Consider the following 14,605-nt stretch of genomic DNA (forward strand, 5'->3'; position numbering starts at 1 on the left):
ACTTGACTTTGAACGAGCTATTGGTGGTCATGGCCAACATGGAGATCTGGCGTGGGCTGGTACATGAGGTCACAAAGAGTTGGAAGCAACTGAACAAATAAACAACAACAACAACTCATTGGGAAATAATAACAGAATTTATTTTATTTTACATCAGGAATCGACTGTTAAGTTTAAGTTCAGGTTTTTGTTTTGTTTCGGGGTTTTTTTTTTGCTCATTCGCCTGACTATCATGATACATAATTATACTGTAAAAGGCCAAGCCTAACTAGGCACTGACAAAATAACTGGCATTTTTTTAAAAATCAAAACCAGCTCAAACATTAACTGTACTCACTGAACGGAAAACTCAGCAAATAGCTACCAAAATCATCCATGCAAGAATGTATATAGTCAGATAGAAATATATTGGATGTTGCAGAAATCTGTTTTGTAGCAGAATGCACTTCAGAGGTGATTGACAGATTTTATTCTACCCTGGTGAGAGAAGAACTGTTTTCTTTGATTTGAAAGATGACAAAAATAACTAGCCTACAAAATAATGTGACAAATGGATATTTTAGAAATGTGGACATAAAGAAAGTGAAATAAACCTGAAGCAAATAAACCTGTATTAGTAGAAGCAGTTTCCAAGCTGAGGAAAGTAACAGTCCTGCTATATTCTGCACTGATCTGGCCTCATTTGAAGTACTGTGTTCAGTTCTGGATGCCTCATTGTAAGAGGGATTCAAGTTCAAGTAGGTTCAGAGAAGGGCAACAAAGGGGTTAAGTATGAAGAACAAAGCATATGAGGAAAAGCTGAAGGAGCTGGGTTGATTCAGCTCGGCGAAGAGAAGTCTACACATGACATGACTGCTCTCTTGAAATACCTCAAGAGCTACCACAGAGAGACAGGTTTGTTCTCTGCTGCCCCACAGGGTAGATCAAGATCTAATGGTTTTAAGTTACAGCAGGGTAGATTTAAACTGAACATTAGAAAGAATTTCTTGACAGGAAGAGTACTTCAGCAAAGGAAGTAACTGACTAGAGAGGGAGAGAGGTCTTTTTTTAGGACAGCTTCAAAAAAGAGGTTGGGCAGCTATTTGCTAGGGATGCTGTAGCTGGAGATCCTACCTTGAATGGGGAGATGGACTTGATGGCCCGTGAGGCAACTATCAACCAGAGGACCTTTTCATCATCTGCCCCAAGAAAACTGTGGAATGATCTGCCAGAAGAGCTCTGAAGCTAAACGAACTGTCAGAATTTAAGACATAAGACATATCTCTTCCGGCAGGTCTATCAAGTCAGTTTTAACTTGGGTTTTTAAAATCATATGTACATGTTTTAATATATATATATTATGGTTGTATTTTAACTATGTTTTAATATGTGATGTTGTAGCTATATTTACTGTATTTACTCAAATCTAATGCTTACCTTTTTTAGCTAAATGACTTCTCAAAACTTAGGGCACAGTAATCTTAGTACTGAGCCAAAATCAAAAGGGACGCTGCTTCAGGAGCTGCACCTGGAACTCCTCCTTGAGGGACATTATATCTAATTTAATGGCCATGGCTCAATGCTGTGCAATCCTGGGATTTGTAGAGGCATCAGCATTCTTTGGCAGCGAAGGCTCAAGGCCTTGTCAAACTACTGCCCATATGATTCCTTAGCATTGAAACAAGGCAGTTAAAATGCATTCATTCTACAGCACAGATGCATCCCAAGGTTTTCCTTTCCATTTCTGGAAGCTTTGGTGTCCAAACACTTTCATTTTTAAAAAAGGAATCCTAAGCAAACAGCAACTTCAATGGATACCTTTTTTGGCCAAATGACAAAGACTGCACATTTGCCACTGCACATTACATTTGCCAGCAAATCCTCTTTTGGTTTCAGGGTTTTGGAAAATGAGGTGCACGTTAGATTCAATGGTGCATTAGACTTGAGTAAATACGAGTAATTACGTTGTTCTGATTGTATGTATGTATGTATGTATGTATGTATGTATGTATTATATTTCTATCTTGCCTTTCTCAAGCCCAAAGGAGATTCAACGCAGCTTACAAACTGGCAGCATTTGATGCCATAACAATCCACAATATACAATTAAAACATTTAAAACATCATTATAAAATCAATACAATAAAAACCGTTAATCTATGTTTTCCTGTGAATCTCACTTTCCAATAGCATCGTTTAAACTGTTCTATGTTTCAAACTTACATAATTCTGTGTTTGTCTATTGCACTGCATTTACAAAGGCTTCTTCAAAGAGCCAGGTTTTTACTTATTTTTGGAAGGTCAGGAGGGAGGGGGGCAATCTAATATCCCTATGGTGGGAGTTCTACAGATGAGGGGCTACCACTGAGAAGGCCCTGTCCCTCGTAACCACCAAATGTGCCTGCGAAGAAGGCTGAATCGAGAGCAGGGCCTCCCCAGATGATCTTAAATTCCTAGATGGGTCATAGGGAGAGATATGTTCGGACAGGTAAGCTGGGTCAGAAACATTTAAAAGGGCTTTATAGGCTAAAACCAGCACTTTTAATTGTGCCCAGTAGCAAATTGGCAGCCAGTAGAGTTGGCACAACAGAGTTGTGTGCTCCCTGAGCCCTGCTCCAGTTAGTAACCTGGTTGCTGCACGCTGGACCATTTGAAGCTTCCAAACTGTTTTAAAGGCAACCCCAAGTAGAGTGTGTTGTAGTAGTCTATACAGGATGTAACCAGAGTGTGGACTACCATGGCCAATGCATGATTCTATGATGCTAGCAAATGATCTGAAGTAACAAACAAACCAAAAAATGTGATAGATAAATGAATAATTGTATATGCAACGAAGACGATGGCATTGCTCACATCTGCCTCTGCTTCAAAAGCACTAACTCTGTAGTTCAATCATTACGTGCGCATGGTGACCCACTGCTGAACTACAATGGAGCAGAACTATAATCCCCTGGCACTGCTTTCTGGAATCAACCACACAGGTGAGAGGTGAACTACTGTATGTAATACCTCCAAGCCCAACCCAGAAAGAAATCATATCTATTCCTCTGGGAAACAGATCATGGAGTTACTACACAGAACTCAATTAAAATAACATGACTTTTCTAATGAAAAAATTGGTGGTGGAAAACCCACAAGATGATGTCTCCCAAACCTTTTGGAAGCAAAAATCAACTCAAAATTATTTCTTATTAAAAAGGAGAAAGAGATTTGAGGGCTTCTTTTACATTTGAGATTTGGAAATGTGATTTCCTGTAGTTTAACAACTACTGATATAAGGAAAAATAATGTTAAAATATGTGAATCATGGTTTTTAATCCTGTAGCCATTTACAGTAATTTCTAAGCAGATAAATTATTACTGGTGTTGCTTTGCAACAGTGTGCGTGTGTGTGTATCATATATCAACACACATGTGTGTTTGTGTAAGTGAAACTGAGAATAACGACAATTTTATATTTAACAGAGATAAAAGGTTTTAGAAGAATCTAGGAAAATGCAGAATTATTTTAGGATTCATCTATGCTGTCAAATTAATGCAGTTTGACACCACTTTAATTGCTATGGCTCGATGCTGTGGAAACATGGGAGTTGTACCTTTATAAGGTCTTTAACCTTTTCTGCAACTGTGCTGGTTTCTCTCCACATTACAAATCCCTCAATTCTACAACACTGAGCCATGACAGTTAAAGTGGTGTCAAAATGGATCAATTCTACAGTATAGATGCATCCTTTATTTAGTTAGAATAGCAAAGGTTCTCATGGCTATTTTTAACTCCCAGGAACCTGGCAATTGTCTAATATTGCTGGAAATTTTACCTCCCAATACAGAAATACTCCCCAAAATCCATGAACTGGTAGTTTTAATATTGCTATGCCACAAAACTGTTGAAAACAGAATATCATATAAATTAAATTCAAACAGAGAAAGGTAAAGTATGGTTGCTTTTTTAAATGCAAGATTATGCTACCATTATGCTAGAATGTATGGGCTCGTTTCCTTGGTGTCAAGATAGTTGTTTAACAGATATTCTATCTCAGATTTGTGTCAAATAATTTTATGTTTTTTATGGTGTTCTTTATATTTACAAATAAATGAAAATGAAAACAGAAAAACCTCATTTACAGTCTGAATACAACAGATTCTATTTCTAAGCATTTACATTCCCTCCATGCTCTCTTAAAGCCCAAGTGTGACCATAAGTGCACACTTAGGCTCACACTTCTGTGCTCCCTTGAGAAGTAGCCTTTTGCTACTATCACTGTTGCTAAGAGTAAAGTGTAGAAGTAAAGTAGTGTAGTAATCACTGCACAACTTAAGACAGATAGAGAACCTCACTGAGAAGTCCCTCTTCTCATCAGCTTGGTAAACTGGAGCTCCAAACAGAGGTCATAAAGAGGTCTCCACAGGAGGGGAGGGAGATGATGGTTGGTGAATGTACATTCTCCTCATTGGTTCCCCTGAGCTATCTGGCTATTGTTGTTATTGACTATTAGAAATCTAAAGGCTATGGCCCACTCTGGAAGAGTTGATCTGAAAACTTTGAGCAATGAACACATGTATAAAGTGGAAGATAGATCTATATCCTCCATTATATAAGATTTACAAAGTAATTCTAGCATGCAAGTTCCAAATCTTTGCTTCATAGTTTTGCTTGAAAGTATGGCAGGATGGGACTTGGGAGCACTTCTCTGCAGTAGCTTCACTCATTCCTGGAGGGCCGGATCCAGAAAGTGGTGCTGGGGGATGCTTGCTCAGACCCCTGGCCTTTAACATGTGAGGTCCGGCAAGGCTCTAGTCTATCCTCCATGCTTTTCAACATCAATATGAAATTGCTGGGTGAGGTGATCCTGAGTTTTGGAGTTAGGTGCCATCTGTATGAAGATAATACACAGCTCTATTACTTTTTTCCACCGAATGCCAAGGAAGCAGTTCAGGTCCAGAACCAGTGTCTGGCAGCTGTGATGGGCTGGATGAGGGTTAACAGACTGAAACTCAAACCTGACAAGTCAGAAGTTCTCTTGATCAGCTGTGGGACTGTTCGGAGTATAGGGTGGCTCTCTGTGCTTGACAGGGTTACACTCCCCCCTGAGGACACAAGTCTGAAGTTTGGGGGTCCTCCTGGACTCACTGCTGACTCTTGAAGCTCAGGTATCGGCAGTGGCAGGGAGGGCTTTCATCCAATTAAAACTTGTCCACCAGCTGTGCCCATACCTCCAAAAGACTGATCTGGCCATGGTGGTCCAAGCCTTAATTCAATCTTGGATGGATTACTGCAATGCAATCTATGTAAATCTACCTTTGCAGACAGTTTGGAAACTGCAATTAGTGCAGACAGTAGCTGCCAGGTTTCTAATGGGAGCTGACTACAGGGAGCACACTACTCTCCTGTTAAAACAGCTCCACTGGCTGCTTGTGAGTTTCTGGGCCCAATTCAAAGTGCAGGTCATCACCTAAATAGCCCTTTACGGTTCTGGTCCAGCCTATTGGCATGACCGCATCTGCCCCTATGAACCTGCTCAGACCCTAAGGTCCTCCAGGGAAGCCCTTCTCACGATCCCACCACCCTCGCAAGCACAGTTGTTGTGGATGAGGGAAAGGGCCTTCTGGGTGATGCCTTCCCTAAAGAATTTAGACTTTGTGTTCAATTTATAGACTTCATGTAAGAAATTAGACAGGCTCCCTCCCTACCTTCCTTTAGGAAAAAATTAAAAAGATGGGTGTGGAAGCAGGCATTCAAAATGGTTTATTTATATAATTTTTTTACCGTGATTATGGTTTTATAACTACACCAATACCTAATTAGGCGATCCCTTGTAGCTTGAGGATGATGGCCTCCAAGTGTAGTGTATTGGTGGTGCGTCCGTAGGTGGCTGTGGAAACCTGGGGGACATGAGAGAAGCCTCCTCGCAGGATTGCAAGACATCCGGGCGTCCCCTGGGCAACGTCTTCGTAGACGGCCGATTCTCTCAACCCAGAAGCAACCGGAGACGACTTGAAGCATGCAAACAAGGAAGCAAAACAACCAACGGTCCTTTTCAGGACCAACCATGACAATAATCGCAATCAACATCGAAGGCATGTCAGCTGCCAAAGAACAACTGCTCTATGAACTGTGCCGAGATAAGAAATGTGACGTGCTGTGTGTCCAAGAAACACACAGGGATGAACGACAGAAACGACCCAAAGTTCCAGGAATGATCCTAGTAGCGGAAAGACCACATGCGCAGTATGGAAGTGCTGTCTTTGTCAAACCAGGCCTCCAACTCAGCAGTGCCCACAACACTGAAGAAAACATTATCGAGGTTATAACAGTAGAGCTTAATAACATCACCATCACCTCTGTGTACAAGCCCCCAAATGAAGATTTCTGCTTCTCCTCCCCCGAGAACTTTGACAGGCACCAAAGGGCGGTAGTAATTGGTGACTTCAACAGCCATAGCCATGTATGGGGCTATGCCCAAGAGGACAGAAATGGAGAGGCTGTCCTGTCCTGGTCTGAACTGCACAAACTATCACTCATCCATGATAGCAAGCTCCCACCATCCTACAACAGCGGGAGATGGCACCGAGGTTATAACCCAGACCTCTTATTTGTGAGCGACAGCATCGTACAGCAATGCACCAAATCAGTGGGACCACCAATCCCAAACACACAGCACCGACCAATAATATGCCAACTGTTCCCAACAATAAGGCCTCAGGAAGTTCGATTTAAACGAAGATACAACTTCAGAAAGGCAGATTGGACTAAATTCTCAGACATGTTAGACGACATGATCACATCGGTCGCGCCAGTCCCTGAGGAATACGAACATTTTATTGAAATAGTGAAAACCTGCTCACGGGCCTCTATACCGAGAGGCTGCAGAACCCACTACCTCCAGGGCATTACTCCTGAAACAGCTGCCTTGTTGGAAAACTATTACAGGCTCCACAACGAAGACCCATTCAGTGAGCAGACTCTTCAGGCAGCGCAGAGCATTGTGTCCTCCATCTCTGAAGCCAAGAAAGAACAGTGGATCAAGTTGATCACAGAGGTCGACATGGGCAGGAGCAGCCAGAAGGCGTGGAGGCTGCTGAGACGGCTGAGCAACGATCCCTCACAAACTAATACCCATGCCAACATAAAGGCAGATCAGATAGCACACCAACTCTTGAAGAATGGGAAACCCAACCTTGCCACCAAAGTAGGAAAGAAACCAATAGCCAGACAACCAGAGATTGAGAACAACAACCTCCATGAACCCTTTACATCTACTGAATTGGACATGGCTCTCAACAAATGTAAGAATGGCAAAGCAGCTGGCTTGGATGATCTACGGATGGAACAAATCAAGAACTTTGGTCCAAAAGCAAGGCGCTGGCTGCTGGAGCTGATGAACAACTGCACTGCATCCTGTCAGATCCCCAAAATCTGGAGGAAAGCAAGAGTCATCGCCATCTTGAAGCCAGGCAAAGACCGTAATGACCCAAAAAGCTACAGACCAATCTCCCTGTTGTGCCACCTCTACAAAGTTCTGGAGAGACTTATTTTGCATAGAATTATGGAAAATATAGACCCCTGTCTGATCCCACAGCAAGCTGGCTTCAGAAAAGGCAAAAGCTGCACATCGCAAGTGCTGAACCTGACCCAGCACATAGAAGATGGCTTTGAAAGGCAGCAGATCACAGGAGCTGTCTTCATAGACTTGTCAGCAGCCTATGATACTGTGAACCACCGCCTCCTCCTGAGAAAAATGTATAATATCACAAAGGACTACCACCTCACCTGCCTCATAGGAAACCTGCTACAGAACAGGAGCTTTTTTGTTGAGTTCCAGGGCCAGAGAAGCAGATGGCGGAAACAGAAGAACGGCCTGCCTCAGGGGAGCGTGCTTGCTCCATCCATGTTCAACATCTACACAAATGACCAGCCACTGCCAGAAGGGACAGACAGTTTCATCTATGCTGACGATCGTGCCATTACTGCTCAAGCAGGGAGCTTTGAGATGGTAGAACAGAAGCTCTCCGAAGCTCTAGGTGCTCTTACTGCCTATTACAGGGAAAACCATCTGATCCCTAATCCATCTAAAACACAGACATGCGCCTTTCACCTTAAGAACAGACAAGCATCCCGAGCTCTGAGGATTACCTGGGAAGGAATCCCACTGGAGCATTGCAGCGCACCCAAATACCTGGGAGTCACTTTGGACCGTGCTCTGACCTACAAGAAGCACTGCCTGAACATCAAACAAAAAGTGGGCGCGAGAAACAACATCATACGAAAGCTGACTGGCACAACCTGGGGATCACAACCAGACACAGTGAAGACATCTGCCCTTGCGCTATGCTACTCTGCTGCTGAGTATGCATGCCCAGTGTGGAACACATCTCATCACACTAAAACAGTGGATGTGGCTCTTAATGAGACATGCCGCATTATCACGGGGTGTCTGCGACCCACACCACTGGAGAAATTACACTGCTTAGCCGGTATTGCACCACCTGACATCCGCCGGGAAGTAGCAGCCAATAGCGAAAGGACCAAGGCAGAGACATCTCCAGCTCATCCCCTGTTTGGGTATCAGCCAGCACGTCAACGACTTAAATCAAGACATAGTTTTCTTAGAACTACAGAGACACTCGCTGGAACACCCCAGCAAGCGAGAGTCCAAAAGTGGCAGGCCCAAACCCAGCACCTCAATTCATGGGTGATACCAGATGAGAGACTCCCCCCTGGGCACTCAGAAGACTGGGCGACTTGGAAGGCGCTGAACAGATTGCGCTCTGGCACCACGAGATGCAGAGCCAATCTTAAGAAATGGGGCTACAGGGTGGAATCCTCGGCATGTGAGTGCGGAGAAGAACAAACCACTGACCACCTGCTGCAATGCACCCTGAGCCCTGCCACATGCACAATGGAGGACCTTCTTGCGGCAACCCCAGAGGCACTCCAAGTGGCCAGATACTGGTCAAAGGACATTTAACCAAATACCAAATTTACAAAATCTGTGTGGGTTTTTTTCTTTTTCTTTTTCTTTTTAATCTCTGTGTTTGTTTTGCTCTGTTAGAATTGTAATACAATGGTTGCTGATGACACGATAAAATAAAATGTGGAAACCTATTACAAACTGACTTGAACTGGTTTTGCCTTTGTGGACAATATGTTGAAATCCAGCAAAAACGTTTAATTTGCTTTACTTTCTATTGTGTTTTTGTTATGTTCGCCTGTGAGGTTTTGATATTGCCATTTATGTATTTTTTTTATTTTTGCCTAGTTTTTGTATTGTGTTTTTTTTTTCTGTTACATTTTTGAGATTGTTATTTATGTATTATGTTTCATTTTGGGTTTTTTTTTGAACTGTATTCTTGTTTTTGTTATTATTGTTGTTGTTCTCCATCAATTAAAGTCATGTACAGTCACTACTTATTCTTGCTCCATCAAAATCAAGACTGATTTTAATGTTATATTCTCCTTGTGGCAGCCCATGCTCTTTCATAACAGCTTTGACAACATGTTTGATCTCACATTGTCCAGTAATTGCATGTTATCATGGCATATCACAGACATCTGACACTCATACCTGTCAGTTTACTTGACATATTCTGAAATATTTGATAGCCAATTAAAAAATAAATTACACCTTTGAATATTTCCCACAAAAGGAGAAGATTCAAAACACAAGCCACAGAGCTCTGGAATTAATGACAGAGATCCTTGAAGTAACAAAAACGTACAATATAAGATAGCTGACAACTAGCCTAATTACTTTTTTACACATCAAAACTAGAAGCAAAGGCATTTTTCATTCTGAATATGAGCTCAGCAAAGTTCACCTGGGAATGCACATAATCTACTGGGAACCTTCCTTATGAAAGAACCACCAAAATGAAGAGACTGTGATAAGTACAAGAATATAAAGATTCCCCTTTAAGGTTCGTATTCCAAAGATTCATTCACACAAGCAGTCTTTAGCAGCCAAAGTTCCCAATGGAATATACCCACTGAATCTTAATCCAAAGCACCATAAAATTCTGCAGTTCAGTGATACTCATGTTTTAAAGGCAAGAGCATCTTGCTCAATTAGGCCTATGTCAGTCTTAAGATATAGAGAAAGCCCTACTATCCTTAACATTTTCAAAATGTCAAAAACTACATTACCCTATGCCTAACACAATTACTACTACTATTTTATTGTTTGTAGGATTTCTGTCTGGAATTTTAATGGGCACCTACAAAAGAATACAAGGTTACTCAAAATATCAGAAGAAATAATTCCTATTAAAACACCATACATATCTAGACAGTTGTATGCAGCATGCAGTTGAAGATAGCAGATGGGGAGGTCCATACCCACACAGTGTTGCTACCTTGGGCATCCAGACTGCAGAGAGGATGTGAGCTGCAGTAACTATCTTCTGTGATCCAGATGCATATCTAATAACCATAGTAATAAATATAAAATGCCAAGAAGTTGGAAAACTGGGATTTCTACATGAATGATTTGAACCCTACAATCCCTGTATCCATCGAGGAAATGTTCTTGGAATTCACATGGATACATGAAAATATTGAACCAGCTAGGACCCAAAATCTTGTCCTCGCACTTTACTATTGTAGTATCCAAAGTTATAATTACTCTTTTTATATTGTTCTTATTCTTACTGCTGCTATATGACCTATGCACTTTACTCACTAGCCCTATCCTCTAAATTGTTGTGCCCACCCATAACGAGACTTAAATTATACTATATGCTTGTTTTATATATTGTTATGTTGTTTTTATTGATATTATGCTTTTTAATGTGTTACATTTTAACTCTGTTATTGGGCTTGTAAGCCGCCCCAAGTCTCTTCGGGGAGATGGAGGTGGGGTATAAAAATGAAGTTGTTGTTGTTGTTGTTGTTGTTGTATTATTATTATTATTATTATTATTATTATTATTATTATTATTATATTGAAATGAAGGGCCTCTGGCCTAAGAATGCTATAGAATTGCACTAAAAGATGAAGAAAGTGGCTAGAGAGGACGTATTTTGTTGGAGGTGGATAAATGAAACCATGGATACCTGTCCCATAGATACAGGGGTCTTGCTGTATGTAAATGTTAAAGAGAATAATATAGAGAGCCCCCAGGTGAGGTTTCTAATTTTTATCCAACATATAGCAGGTGAGTTATTTGGTATGACCAATAAGGTAGTGTGTATCAGAGGGCAAAGTACTGATCAATACATAAATGGAATTGCCTCCTCTCAATGGTGCCAAGAGAGATTCAGTGCAGAAACCAAGCTACATCTACAGAGGCTCTATGAAGATGGTATCTCTGCAGACCCAAGACAGTTGCACAGCAGCATAAAAATGCTTGCTTGTCAAGCCAAGATGTCTAGCATTCAAGTCAAAGAAATTCACAAGTATTTGCGCAATTACAGGTAGCAAAAATACAGTACAACATCAAACAATTAATAACTTCCTAAGTCATCTTTCTGAGTTTGCCACACTAGTTTCTCTAATGGTAGGATTGTCCCAAAGCACTCACAAAACTTGTCCCAAACCTGCTTATTTCATACTGGAGATACTTGATATATCTTTCCACCACTTGAGCACAACAGGTATGCAATCATATATTTAGTCAATATAGCAAGGAGATCATTAAGATGTTAGAAGATTGAGTGAGAGGATTATGCCAAGTGTTTCCACTTGGATTCTCTCCAAAGTTACAAAATAAGATCATATAATTTTTTCCCCGCTGAGTTGGAAAGTGAATGCATCCTGTCATTAAGAGAATGCTGTATCATTTTTATGGCAGTTATAATAACGTACAGTAAGATATAGTGTGTGCTATTTTACACCATTTAAAAGGCAATGGACTTTTATTAAACAGGCTTCCATGATAAGAGAGCTTTCTTACATTAACACGAACTTGTCCTTGCCTTTGCATTTCAAGTACATGTGAGGAAAAGGTGATTTTCAGTAGCATACCCTATAAGAATTTCAATGCCTTTCTGACTTGAACAGTTTGCTAAAATAAAGTTATCAACAATGGTGTAAGTTATCATATTCTATAGTTAGTGAGAGCAGTAAAGTGTTGTCTTAACTGGAGTAGCTTTGAATATGCATAATTTATGTTTGAATGGTTTTAACTGTGAATCTTTTAATATTGTTGATATTTAATTCTGTTTTAATATTTGTATATTTTAAATTCTGTGCTAACGTTTTTATGTTAAGCCACTTTGAGTCCCCTTCAGGGGAGATAAAGAGGGATATAAATAAATATAAATATAACAACAACAACAACAACAACATTAGCTTCACACTTTTCTGCAGAAGGTGCAGCTCTTGGGGGGAGGGGATTTGTTATACCATAATTCCCTGCAGCAAGTGTGAAAAGCTTAAGATAACATATCTACATATTTAAACACAGTATATATGTGCCCTGGAAACATCTATGGGCTGAGGACTCCCAAAGCTCATACATGGATATTTAAAGAGTTGGTCATGCTAGCTAAATGTTTCAATTTTATTGGAGGTAGTAATAAAAGTATGCCTACAACAGATACATCTTCTGGAAGAAGGAGGAAGCTCTGCTTAGAAAATGTTAAGTCTCTCTTCTAGAAAGGTGAAATCCTAGAAAAACAAAAAAGAAAAAAAATCCAAGGAGAAAGGAACCCTCCTAATTATTTTTTCCTATGCCTTATTTTTCTAGCAAAATTGTAATAAAAAGAATGATTCACTTTTTTTCCTTTTGGAATAAGTGTTACAAGCTTTGTAGATGCAGGGAATGCTGTGGATGCAGCATATCTTGATTTCAGTAAGGCCTTTGACAAAGTCCCCCATGACCTTCTTGCAAACAAACTAGTGAAATGTGAGCTATGCAACTATTAGGTGGATCTGTAATTGGTTAAGCGACAAAACTCAAAGGATGCTCACCAATGGTTGGTTCCACTTCATCCTGGAAAAAAAGTTACCACTGGAGTGCCGCAGAGTTCTGTCCTGGGCTCAGTTCTGCTCAACATCATTATTAATGACTTGAATGAAGGTTTAGAGGGCGTGCTTATCAAGTTTGCAGATAACACCAAATTAGAAGGGAAGTTTCTGCCTTGGAGAGTGATGGAAGCTCTTTCCTTGGAAGATTTTAAGCAGAGGCTGGATCGCCATCTGTCAGGAGAACTTTGATTGTGCTTTTCCTGCTTAGCAGGGGGTTGAACTACATCACCCATTTGGTCTCTTTCAACTCTACGATTCTATGATTCTATTAAACAGTGTACACCTCATGTTCTTAATGTAACCAAGTAAAAGGTGCTAATATTGTTCCCCAACCCCAATTCTGATTTGACAATACTTTGGCTTCATGTTCTTCCGAAGACCAGTGTGAAAGCTATTTGAAAAAAAAAATGTTTCATTCTTATGTGTTTTGTCATATAACTCTTTTCCTGTATGGTTTTCATGTGGTCTTACTTGGGAACCCTAAGGGCTAGTACTGAGCCAAAAGTACCTTCCAATGTCTGGTGTGAACTTATGGTGACAGAAGCTGACAGAAGCTGGCAGAAATTCACTTAAATATTTCCTACTCAGAAGACAGGAAAGTTTGGAGAAGAAAATGATGCTGGGGAAAATTAAAAGAAAAGGAAAGAGGGGCCAACCAAGTGCAAGATGGATGGATGTTATCCTTGAAGTGACTGGCTTGACCTTGAAGAAGCTGGGGGTGGCAATGGCTGACAGGGAGTTCTGGCTGAGGGCTGGTCCATGAGGTTACGAAGAGTCAGAAATGACTGAACAAATCAACAACAACTCAGAAGACATTATAGTGTAGCGAAAGGTTACTGGTTACTCCTGTCCTCGCTCTGATCTGGATTTATGATTATGTGACCTGTGGGGCATAACAGCCACTGTTTCTAAGATGAGCAGCAGAAAAACTGGAGGGAAGGACATGGTTTTGTGAAACTTTAAATCTCTTTTCCCAATCCTTTACAAGCTAAATTTCTTATCCAAAGAAGATTCTCCTTACCCCTACATGTACTAATTTCTTTATGATACTGAATGAGGGAAAAATTCCCTATCCCAATACCTTGTATATGTTTTGGACTACAGTTCCCATTGTTTAACTATGAATCACACAGTTTGGGATCCTGGGCACTCTAGTCCAAATCACCTGGAAAGTGTCAGGGTGAGGAAGGTAGGACTTGCCCAAGTCAATATTTACTGATCCAAATACCAAGAAATGACAGTAAAGGTAGGGATAGTATTAGTAGCAATTTGCAAAATTTATAAATCAACAATCCCTGTACCTACACTTTCACATTGTGAACCTACCTGCAGATGGCTGGAAAACACTCCTGAAGTCCCTTTTTCTTGACTAATGAACCTTCAAGACAGTACATGATGATATCCATAACCTGCACATAAAAATTGAACAATGAAATTACATACAATTTTGATACACTTTCCTTATTCTTAGTTTTCATGACTTATAAAATACAAAACTAGGAAAGGAAAAGCTGATGAATAGCACTGGCATTGCTGACTGAACTACTAAAGCATCTCTTTCGCAAAGCACTCAAAGTATTTCTAAAACACTACATCTGATTTGTTATCATAACTGCCATGTCTGCATCCCATTGAAACATAATTTTGCAGGTACAAAT

At 40.5% G+C, this 14,605-nt stretch overlaps 1 protein-coding gene across 7 annotated transcripts in view; it reads right to left on the reverse strand.

Annotated features, from left to right (window-relative positions):
* WDR7 (WD repeat domain 7) overlaps window positions 1-14,605 on the reverse strand; it is a 231,527-nt gene that overhangs the window by 45,618 nt on the left and 171,304 nt on the right. For all 7 annotated transcript variants that reach the window (XM_060761305.2, XM_060761309.2, XM_060761304.2 and 4 more), the window contains one exon: window positions 14,274-14,356. In XM_060761305.2, coding sequence (XP_060617288.2) covers window positions 14,274-14,356 — 83 coding nt within the window. The remainder of the gene's footprint in view (window positions 1-14,273; window positions 14,357-14,605) is intronic.

Source organism: Anolis sagrei, chromosome 2 (assembly GCF_037176765.1).
Source record: "Anolis sagrei isolate rAnoSag1 chromosome 2, rAnoSag1.mat, whole genome shotgun sequence".
NCBI lineage: Eukaryota > Metazoa > Chordata > Lepidosauria > Squamata > Dactyloidae > Anolis > Anolis sagrei.